Below are 10,654 nucleotides of genomic sequence, written 5' to 3' on the forward strand. Positions count from 1 at the left end.
AGTGTGGAGGCAAGGTGTAGGAACAGCTGTTTTATTACTGGGCATGTCAGGTGACCAGCTGCCACTGCCCCGAGACCGTCCATTTCAGTCTCATCCCGTGCTGCCTCTGAGTGACCTTCAGGCAGTCGTTTCCGCCCACTCTCCGACACACAGGGAAACCGAGACTCTCAGAGTCATGTCACCAAAGGCAAAAAGGCAATTTGGTGACCTTGGCTCTGCTTTATTGACCTTAGAGCACCCTTTGGATGCAGTTAAAAAAACAAACATACACAGTGGGAGTCGGAAGTGGACCCAGGCTGGTGCCACCTGACCCCAGAGGAATTTCCCCAACTGCACCAAGGTGGATTTATACAAAATCCCGGAGGAAAAAAATGAGGCAATCTGGTGCTGAGTCCAGGGCTAGCCGATTGGCAGAGGAGCAGACAGTGAAGGAGCGGGCAGGTCATGCCTCTTTCTCGTAAGTACGAGTGCAAACTGCACTTCCATGGGTGAGTGTCTGGAAGGAAAGACAGAGCCAGATTAGGGCAGGGGTGAGGGCACCGAAGGTCTCCAGGGCAGTCTCCATTCTGATGGGGAGAGCCTCTGCCTTCATCCCAGTAGCCTTCATTTATTGACCACCTACTATGTGCCAGGTACTTTTTTGTATTTTTTTCTGATACTTACACCAAGTTTTTCATTTAGTTAGGCACTTAATTCCTCTGTTAAGAGTTTTGGGAAGATGAGCTGTGAGAGGGGAAGTGACTCGGTCAACATCCCAGGCAGTCTCTCCCTTTTCCTTGCACCATTCCTCTAGTGCCTAAGATGGTGCCTGGCTCGTCGTAGACAAATAGGTGAATAAGAATGTCCAGAGACTCTTGGGGGAAGGGCTGTCTTAGGCTATTAACTCTCCATTCCTTCCTGACTTAGGGTGGTGCCGGAACCAGAGGCTTGAGCCACCATCATCCTTCCAGCCTGGCATCGTAGAGCCAGGCCCATGGCCTCACCATAGTCCGACTGCCCAGTGAGTATTTGGTCCTGCGTATCACATGCCAAAGATAGACACCTCATTCTTGACTATGCAGGGACCCTGCTTATGGTGATGCAAGAATGAAGGGACAAGGTTACAGTGACCCAAGAAGGTCTGCAGTGAAGATGCTGGGGCGAAAACCTGAGGTCCTACAGAGTCAGGAGGCAGAGACCACAGAAGCTGCTACCTCTGCCCCGGATCTGGGGGTGTTCAGTCATGGCTACATTCTTCTAGTGAAGTCCCCAAGTTTGTCCCTAAACAGACTGATGTGCCAGCCTGGTTGTCCCTTCCTACCCAGGCTGTCAGTAGGCCAGGCATGCAAGACACTGAGAGGCAGTGGGACTGGAATGGGGTGGAAGGGACTGGACTGTCATTGCCCCACCATCACCAGTCTGTCCCTGCCCAGAGGCTTTCTCTGTGGCAGCACAGTCCCAGGGAGGAGAGGGGAGCCTCTCCTAGGAGCCTGGGATGCAATGTGGCCCTGCTTTCTACCTCTCCTGGGTGGGGCAAGGTGGCAACACAGAGGAGTAGACTAAGGTTGTGGAGCCCCTGTTGGTAGCCCTCTGCCTCGGCTCTGTGATGCTCTGTGATCTGCATCACGGTCTCCTGCCACCCCAGCAGCCCCCAAGGTTGGTGTTGCTAATGCCCATTTTACAGTGGGAGTTGGAGAAGGGACTTGTCTGAAGTCATGTAGCCTGTAAGCTGAGATTTGAAACCAGACCTGTGTGACTCCAAAGCTACCACACAGAATATTCCCATCTAATACCCCAGCCCTGCCTCTACCCTCCATTGATCCCAGGGGAAGATCCTGGCTTTCACAACAGGCTTGACTGAACGGGCAGTAATGGTAACCAACGAGGGAGGCTCCAAAGTTGTCTGTCTTACCAGGATGAGTTTCCCATCAACTAGCTCCCGCACAAGTGTTGTCTCTTGTCCGTCCCACTTCTGCACATGGACAAGTTTGCCTCCATCCAGTGTCACGGTGGACTGTGAAAAGAGGATAGAGGCCTGAGCTATGATCTGAGCCAGGATTGAGGGACAAGATGGTGTCTGGTCATTGGGGCCACAGAGGACTCCACCTCTGCCCCAAACTAATGATGGTGCCAGGACCGGAGCTCAGGTGGCCTACTTCCAACCTAGCCGCACAGGCTGTCTCGTTCACCTCCAGCCTCTGCTCCACGATTGCCTGGCTGAGGCCTTCAGGTGTTGGGCAGGTAAGGAGAGGCAGGCAGTATGGTGAGCCAGACAGCCTGGCTCTGAGAAATGCCACTAGCCTTCAGAATAGGCACTTACCCATCCTCTACATGATACCCACAGCCCTAGAGTCCCTAAGAGACGGGCGTGTACCATCCGACATCCCTGGGGAAGATCGGTGAGGAGGAGTCCTGAGGCTCTCCAGCCTAGTAGTGACCACACATAATGTCTAACACACCTTGGGGATGGAAGGCATTGGAAAATGAGACTTCCCGCTTTGTATTCCTATCTCTTCTTGGTCTACATCACGTGGCCCCTTCAGCTGACAAGTAGACAGCAACTGCCAGGTCCAGGGACTGGGTGCCCTTGGAGTGTTCCAAAGCCCTGGTCAGATGCCCACTTAGTCTTCTGGGCTCTGCCGGCCTGCATCAGCTGGTTCTCATTTGGCAGCTCTCCCGGATCTCTTTTCTTCAGGAATTCGGGGGCTCTAGGTCAGGCTAGGGGACTCTGGCTGAGCAGGGTTCAGGAGGAGAGTCTGAGAAGGCTGTGTGTGTTTGGGGCTGCATGAGGAAGGGTGTGCATCCTTGCTACCACTTTACTCCTCATGCCCATCCCCCAAGCCTTTTGCCTACTTAGAACAGATTATTTTTAGCTTAGGGCATCCCAGAGCACTGTGTTTAATTAGGGTTCTTGTCCCTCAAAAAGGTGGGCTAGGCAAGGAGGCAGACGCATATGACAGGCCAGCCACCTCTCTCTAAGGTAGGATGACATCTTTGGGCACCATCCCAGCTATGCTGCCAGCTTCCTCCACAAGGAGACCAGACCCTATCCTGTCTTTCCTGGGGCAGTTGTGAGGAAGCAGAAACAGCTGAGGGGCAAACTGATAGGGTCAGCCGGAGGATACTGCTATAGGGACCCCCTTTAGAGGTCAAAGTCCCTTAGTTCTGTCTCTGACATGCCTGGCCTAGGGGCCGGGAGGCCTGAGGCAAGCAGCAAAGACAGAGCCACCACACAGTGGTGACAAGCCCTGAGACTGGAGGTAGTTGTTCCCTCCCTCCTTGGGAGGAGAGGGGCTAAGGCTTGGTGAGAAAAAGTACAAACACCTTAGGCGATGCCCTATCCAGAACATAGCTGTTCCTGCCTGTGGGCTGGCAGAATTAGAACTAGTTCCTCAGGCATCTGAGTAGGTCTCCAACTTTTGTGCCTAGCTGCCTCCTTTGCTGCTGGAGGCCAGAATGACCTGCTCACTCAGGGAAGAGCTCTGAATTCTCCTGGGCATTGTTCCTAAAGTACTGAGGTCACAGCCATGGCCACATAACTCTCCCGTCTATGGATTGGAAAGAAACCCAGAGCTCTTGCATGCCATGCACAACGTCACCCAGCTGGAGCTGGAGTCGACACCGAGGTCAGAAGAACACCCTGGCTCTGTGCTGCCCACTCCCAGAGGCGCCGGATACTCCCCATGGAGGGAGGGAGGAAAGCATGAGGACAGGGCTGGCGTGCTCCTAGCACCTGGGACATCCCCGTACTGCACAGGCTTTCTGCACCTGTTTCATTTCAATCCCCCCAAATCACCTGCCCCTCAGGGTACAATAATAGGGTGCCAAGTTTCAAGATCTCTAATCCCCAGACCCCCTTTTATGACTCACCTTGACCTTCCTGTCATCTGCTGTTGTCTCATCGAACTCCACCCCTAGCTTGAAGCTGATCTCTGTGTTCTTGAAGGTGCTGTGTGTTTTTATGATGATAGTGTCCCCATTCATTTCGATGACTGTGGTAGGCTTGGTCATGTTGGCCACCTGCCTGGTAGCAAAACCCACACCTAAGGGCAGGGGGAAGGTTAGGAGCATGAGTGGAGTGGAAAGGCAGGGTACAAGGACCTCAATGAACAACTCTCAGGCCTGGATTTGGGCAGAGGGAAGAGGAGTAGAACTCTCAGAGACTCTGGCTGTTTTTCAAATTCAGTTTTCTTGTTAGTTCTGTGCAGTGAAGCGACACCTGATTTCACTGGGCAGATGAGAAGTTTAAGGGACAGGCATGGCACAGCAAGTCGTAGCAGATCTGAGATTAGAACAAGCTACTTTCTGTGTGGTGAGACCTGAACGTGTGTTATCGTGTTCAGCCCTTCCTATCTCCCTGTGGAGTTAATAGCATCTCTATAGCATGATGCTATTATCTCCACTTCACAGATGCACAAACTGAGGGTTCAAGCCCAGGGTCGCAGGTCTGGAATTCGAACCCAGAACCGGCTGACTGAAGAGCTCACGTAACTGCTCGACTATACTGTCTCCCGAGGCTGGAGCACAGGGCTCCCTTCCAGGGCACCTGAGCAGCTTTCTAGCCACAGGCTGAGGAAAGAAGAGAAATGTGGACTTTGCCTTCCAAAGCCTGAGGGACAGGCATTTCCTACCTTTGGAAGTTTTTGCCCTGAAACAGTGGTGCACTTCTCCCCCATGAATGGCAGCAAAATATTTTCAAACCCTCTTCTCCGTGACCTAGGTAGGAGGTAGGCAGAAGGGAGTGTGTGTCTCAGGGTACAGATTTAGAAGAGGCCTGAGTGCTAGTGCAGTCAGGACTCAAATCCAGATCTCCTGGCTCCTGGTCTGAGGCCCTATGGGGACCCCCTCGGACTAAAGCATGGCTTCCCTGGGTGCTGGGCAAAGCCTTCCCTGAGTGTCCTGCAACAGTGTGAAACAAAAGAACTCCAGCCAAGCCTTAACCCCTTCAGGTTATAGCTTCCCTGAGATCTGGCCTTCTGCCTCCAACCTCCCATCACAACTGCCTGCCCTTCTGCCCCCAGCAGCAGTGGTGAGCTGTCTTGCAGAGGTGAGGTTGGAGCAGCCCAGTGTGGGGAGGTGGTGTGCCAGCTACACTGCACTTGCTGGAAGCGAGATACTTAGCCTGTGGCCTGTATGGGTTTTTTCACTTAATGCTCATAACCTATAACAGCCCTGAACAGTAGGGTTAATTATCCCCACTTTACAAATTAGGCTTGGAGGGAAGTGACTTGCCCAAAGTCAAAGAGTGCGTGATGGACCGGGATACGAATCTAGGCTCCAAAACCCGTTCATTCTTTCTCCTGGGCCATTCTCCGGGCAGGAACTTCCTCCTGGCACTGAGGCCTGCAGGTGTGCCTGTGATCATAGGTACTAACTAGGCTGGGTCTGTCTGCCCCCTGAGGACCCTTGGTCTAGAACTAGAGGGACAAGGGCAACTTCTGCCCTGCCTGGCCAGTAAGGGACTTGGCCTTAGCCCCTGCTGTCAGAGTGAGTCAGGCTGATCCCACTCCCCAGAAGCGAGCAGGGCCTTGTCACCATACAAGGAGCTCTGTTTGTTTAGGACCTACCCAGAGGTGTGGTGTGTTTGAGAAAGGAAACAACTGTGGGGTGATTGGGGGACTGAGCCAAGAGAAACTGAGACCGAAAATGGGGCTGATGAATTGGAGGCTCAGAAAGAGCTGGGTTCTACTTAGAAATGAAGTGGAGGCTATTTACAGAGAGCTGAGGACGGTCTTTTCTCCTCCATGGACCTCTCATCTTTCCAGCTGTGTATGGAGAAAAGCAGACGGGATAGATTCTCAGCCCTATAGCCCAAATTTGCCCCTTATTTGGGGCAAAATAAGGGAACAAGTGTGGTAAGGATGTTGCAGCTCACTTCAGGGACACAAGATCTTCAGCTGGAATGTCTGCTATGGGAGGCTTGGGAGGAGGGGCTAACTCTGGGCATCCCAACTTCCCAACAGCTGCCCAGGGCCCACTGCTCCAAGACTGGCTTCTTTCCTAGAGTCAGTGGGCATAGTACCCAGCATATTATGGTGGGGCATGAGAGCTTTAGCCTCAAGAGCCAACACTTACAGTCCCTATTTTAGGAAAGGGTTAGGAACAGAGGGGAAAGGTGGGTCCTCCACCCCGTATTTGGGTATCTGCCAGAATCAGCCCCCTCTCCCTGGTAGGAAAGCATGGAATGTAGCTCAGCTTTGAACAATATTCTGGTTTCCCTGTCCCAGCCTGGGTGACTAGGATAATCTCATAGCTGGGGATTTAAGAGAAAGGGTATCCACCTTTTCCATCTAAGCCTATCCTAGGAGGGGAAGGGCTGAGGTCAACCATTAGCTAAGCAGTTCCTACCACTCCCACCCCCGGGGGTTCATAGTGTAAACTATTCTGGGTTGTGCATCTAGAAATCTAGGTTATCGTATCAGCTCTGCTATGAGATTGATCTGACCAGTTTCTACTCTCTCTGGGTCTCAATCTCCCCATCTGTCAAACTGGGCAAGGCATGGGGGATCTCCAAGGACCTTAGGCATAAAGACTGCATCTTTATTCTTCCCCATCCCAACTATCACACCGTCCTAGACCAAAGACCCTCCCTGCCTTTAACAGATCTTGGCCTTGCTCCAGGACCCTGCTGCACCTCCAAAGTCCAGTGGTTTTCCCCACCAGACCCCTCCCCAACAAGTGTCTGAGCCAGCAGGTGATGGGTCCTCTTGCCCCGCCCTACCACTAGGCTCACTGACAGTGATTAAAGCCTGGTTACACACCACTGCAGGACAAGGTCAGAGACCGCATGGTGAGAGGGAGGGCATCCTCCAGCAACCATCCTTTCTCTAGTTCAGCATGGAGGGGCCGGGGTTGTTGCTATCTGTGCAGGGCCCCTATCTTGCCTTCTCCTCATTTCCCATTCACCAGCTGTTCCCCTCTCTTCCCATCTCCCTCCTCCAAGGAGTTTGCTTCTTTACAGCATAGTACACTCCCCATCCGCCCCATTCCCTTTCTGTATTCACACTTTCCAATCCCTAAACCACCCATGTCCCTGCATTTTCCTCCTCCAGCTAGTCTCCCACCTTCTGGGATGGATGCTCTCTTTTTATACAAACCCACCTCTCTCCAGATGCTGTGTATACCCCCCTTCCTCGAAAGCACCTCCGTGCCCCAACATCGACCGGCACATCTTACCTCCTTGCGTCTCCCTACCTGGGAATCCCTCTAGCCAGGTTCAGAATCCCTCTAGCCGGGTTCAGACCAGAAAGCCCCCTTCCCACAGGCCTCGCGTGCCCTAGGCCAGGCTGCCCCCTTCTCCGCGTCCCCCTGCTCCCCAACCTTGAGCAAGAGGGATGCAGCAGGCGTGCGGGGGTACTAGCCAGCGCCCGAACGCTGTGCAGGACTGCGCACGCGGCCAGGCCCTCTCCAGCCCAGCATCCCGAGTCGCGCTCACCAATTGACTTCATGTAGTCATCGAAATTCTTGCTGTCCACTAGCTTCCAGGTGCCCACGAAAGCGTCCACCATGGTGAGGCTGGGCTAGGCCGAGAAAGCAGAGGCGACAGAAGAGGCGTGCAAGGACTCCGGGACCCACGGTTCCTAGCCCGCGCTGCCGCTTTAAATAGCCCTTGCATCACGTGGTGAGGCGTGGCCCACACCCCCCAGCTCCCGAAATAGGAAGCCTCCGGCTGGCGCTCACCCGCCCGGAGCTGGCAGCCCATCCCCCGACCCGCAGAGGAGGAGGGGGCAGCCAGTGGCGCCCGGCACGCCTGGGTCAGCGAGGGGGCCCGGCCTCCGAGTCCCTGCCCCGCGCTGGCAGGACCTGCTCCCTTCTCTGGCCTCAAGGCGCTCTTCGCCATCTGAGAAGGAAGCAACTGGGGGCACAGTGCCCGCGAGGCGGGGCGCACGCCACCGACATCTTCGTCCCCCAGCGTACCCGAGCTTGGGGTTAGAGCAGAGATGAGAGACTAGAGGAGAAAGGAAACGCCCTTGGGCTAATGCCCGCGCCGGGAGAGCTCTGGCTGACTCTTCGTGGCTCAGGCATCTTGGTACTCATTTTGCAGGTGAGGAGTCCAAGGCTCAGCGGGGCACTTAAAAGGTCGCCGGAAATAAGGCGAGGGTTTATTGGAGCCCAGATTGCAAGCTGGTCTAGGTGGCCCTGGAAGCCGCGCTCTCCCGCCACTCCCCACTCGCTGGTGGCGGGAAGAGTCACCAGGGGCACCGTGGGCGGCTAAGCTGCCCCTGTGCCCTCCCTCTGCCTGCTTGGGGCGAGAGCGTGACCCATCCCGCCGCCGTGCCCTTGCCGCCCCGCACGTGCTCGCCCCTCCGTGTGGAATGTCTCCTGCGCCCGCCTCTCCGCCCCGCAGTGCCCCTCCCCGTCCACCTTGCCAACGCTTAGGGCTCCTTTGACCTCTACGCGGGGCTCTGAGCATTTCATCAGGTCATTTCCCTCCTCCCCTCCTTCAGAAATCCTGGCCCTCCAGCCTGCGATTACAGGCCCCGGGGCAGCTCTCCACCTGCCGCCCTTCTCTGACCTCTGCACGCCGGCAAGCTGCTTGCACTTCCACAGACCGTCACTCACCTGCCTGAAAGAGCTCCCGTGCGGTTCCCACTTTACAAAGCGCTTTTAATAGTAAGGTCACCTGGTATTGATATTTACTTCATGCCGAGGGCTTTAAGTGCATTTTCGCATTGAACTTTCACAACAAAGTCCGCGAAGTAGGTTTTATCATTACTCCTGTTTTACCGATGAGCAAACTGAAGCTTGGAGGAGCCCATTCATTTCTTAATCCAGCAGTTGTTAAAGCGGCTACTTTTTGGCCAGGCCTTGGGCTAGGTTAGGGAGAGACAACCATGAGGGACAACATACTCACATCGATCACTTTTGGGTAGACAGACACAAAACTGGTGTGATTCTGAGGGGAGACTTCCCAGAGGAAGTGAGGGGGTAAGCGAACGCCTAACAGATAGGAGGCTCTGCATAAGGGTGTGGTGCCCCACGGAACCTCAGCCAGCAGACGACCACGGTTGGGGGTAGCGGTGAATCTAGGAGTCACGGGCACACCAGCCCTGGGGTCCGGTCAGCTCATTACCTGCCGACCCGCCTTTCTGGGCCTCTGTTTCTCCGTGTGGAAGTGGAAAACAGCTGTCCCTACCTCTGACTTTCTGGGAAGAAGCCAGGGAGGAAGAGCCCTCTCTTGCCCCAGGTCCTGGTTCTTTGGGACAGGTCCACTTGCCAGAAGACAGGGACCTATTTCTGCCAAAGCTGCAGGGACAGGCCTTAGGGCTGGGCATGGAGCCCTGCTGACCTCATTGCCGGAGCAGGTGCAGGGGAGGGGAGGGGGGAGAGTGGGATGGTTTCTAAGTCAAGGTCACAAACTTTAGACACTGAACCTCCTCTCTCAAGGACTGAGTAGCTGGAGACCCAGGGGCCAGAGCTGTCTCCCTCCATGGTCCTCACGATGCCGCCGGGGAGAGCTGGGGCTGGGGCAGGTAGCTGTGGGCAGGTATCTGTGTGCCAGTTCTGATTCCCTGCGGTACTCGCTGTGTGGCCGTGGGCGATTCACTTAAGCCATTGTAAAAATGGAGGTAATGACAGTATTTACCCCTTGGAGGTGTTTGGGGTTCAAGTGCTGAGTATGGAAGACCTCATGCTCGCCACCGCTGCTGTTACCGTTCCTATTATCCACGGACAGTGCAGGAGTCTCAAACCTGCTCTCCGCCCTGCCCCTCACCTGCTGGGCCCCCCACAGCAGATTGCTTGGCTTCTCTAAACCTCAATTTTCTTACTTCAAGACAAGATTACATAGAACCCGCTGCCACGGTGAGGAAGGGGCTGCAGAAATCTTCGGGATGGGTCAAGGGGGACACTGCCAGCAAGTCCTTTTGACCCCTCTCTCGGGCCCTGCCTTGGCTGAGCAGCATGGAGACAAAGCCGAGACCCACTAGCCTTGCTACCTTACCCGCCCCCGCCCCCATGCCCAGACCAGGGTCACCGAAGTTGACTCCTAAGCCACACCCTATCTTCTTTGCCCTGGGCTTTCATTCTTCTCCCTCCCAAGTGTGCACAGCTTCTCATCCCTCTCACTACCTGCATCCTCCTTGCCCTGTTCTACTCACCACCTTTGGGGAATGAGGGGCAAGGGTAGGGAACTCGAGCCCTTCCCTTTCCCTGCCTTTGGCAGATCCAGCTGTGAGTACAACATCTGGCAGGCAGCAGGACCAGTCCCTGCCAAGAGCAGCATCTCCCCAGCCCTAGCCCTGCGGTGATGTCACTGTTCTGTGTTTCCACGGCAACCACAGGCTGGGAAGATGGAGAAGAGGAGAGCTGAGTAACCACGAGCGAGCCAATGAGAGGGGCCAGCCGCACCGGGTGATCCATGGGGCCATGGGGCGGGGCGGGGGGGGGAGCTCGGGGAGGCCTACTCAGCATCTCCAGCTCTTCTCTGGACCCTCCCTGCCATCTGGACGCCTCCAATAGGGGCTACACTGCTGGCATGGGGAGAACTGTGGAAGGTAGAGGCCAAAGAGGCTGAGCTGGAGCCTCCACTGACCCAGGGACATAGAGACACCCCCCCCCTTGCCCCTTCAGGGCCTAAGTCTGTGGATGCTGACTGCCCCCATGCCACTCCACCCCCAGTACCTGCAACTGGGAATTTTTTCTTTGGATGGTAATGGTGGTGCAGCTCTCTGCC

General features: G+C 55.2%; 1 protein-coding gene across 1 annotated transcript; it reads right to left on the minus strand.

The window, feature by feature from the left end:
• Positions 1–203: 203 nt before the first annotated feature.
• Positions 204–7,604, minus strand: FABP3 (fatty acid binding protein 3). Its single transcript, XM_008694486.2, has 4 exons — positions 7,415–7,604; positions 3,850–4,022; positions 1,892–1,993; positions 204–496 (listed from the first exon to the last, which is right to left on the minus strand). The coding sequence occupies exons 1-4, from the start codon at positions 7,485–7,487 to the stop codon at positions 443–445; spliced, it is 402 nt and encodes a 133-aa protein (XP_008692708.1). The 5' UTR covers positions 7,488–7,604; the 3' UTR covers positions 204–442.
• Between the last annotated feature and the right edge of the window lie 3,050 nt (positions 7,605–10,654).

This window comes from Ursus maritimus, unplaced genomic scaffold, assembly GCF_017311325.1.
Source record: "Ursus maritimus isolate PB19 unplaced genomic scaffold, ASM1731132v1 scaffold_32, whole genome shotgun sequence".
NCBI lineage: Eukaryota > Metazoa > Chordata > Mammalia > Carnivora > Ursidae > Ursus > Ursus maritimus.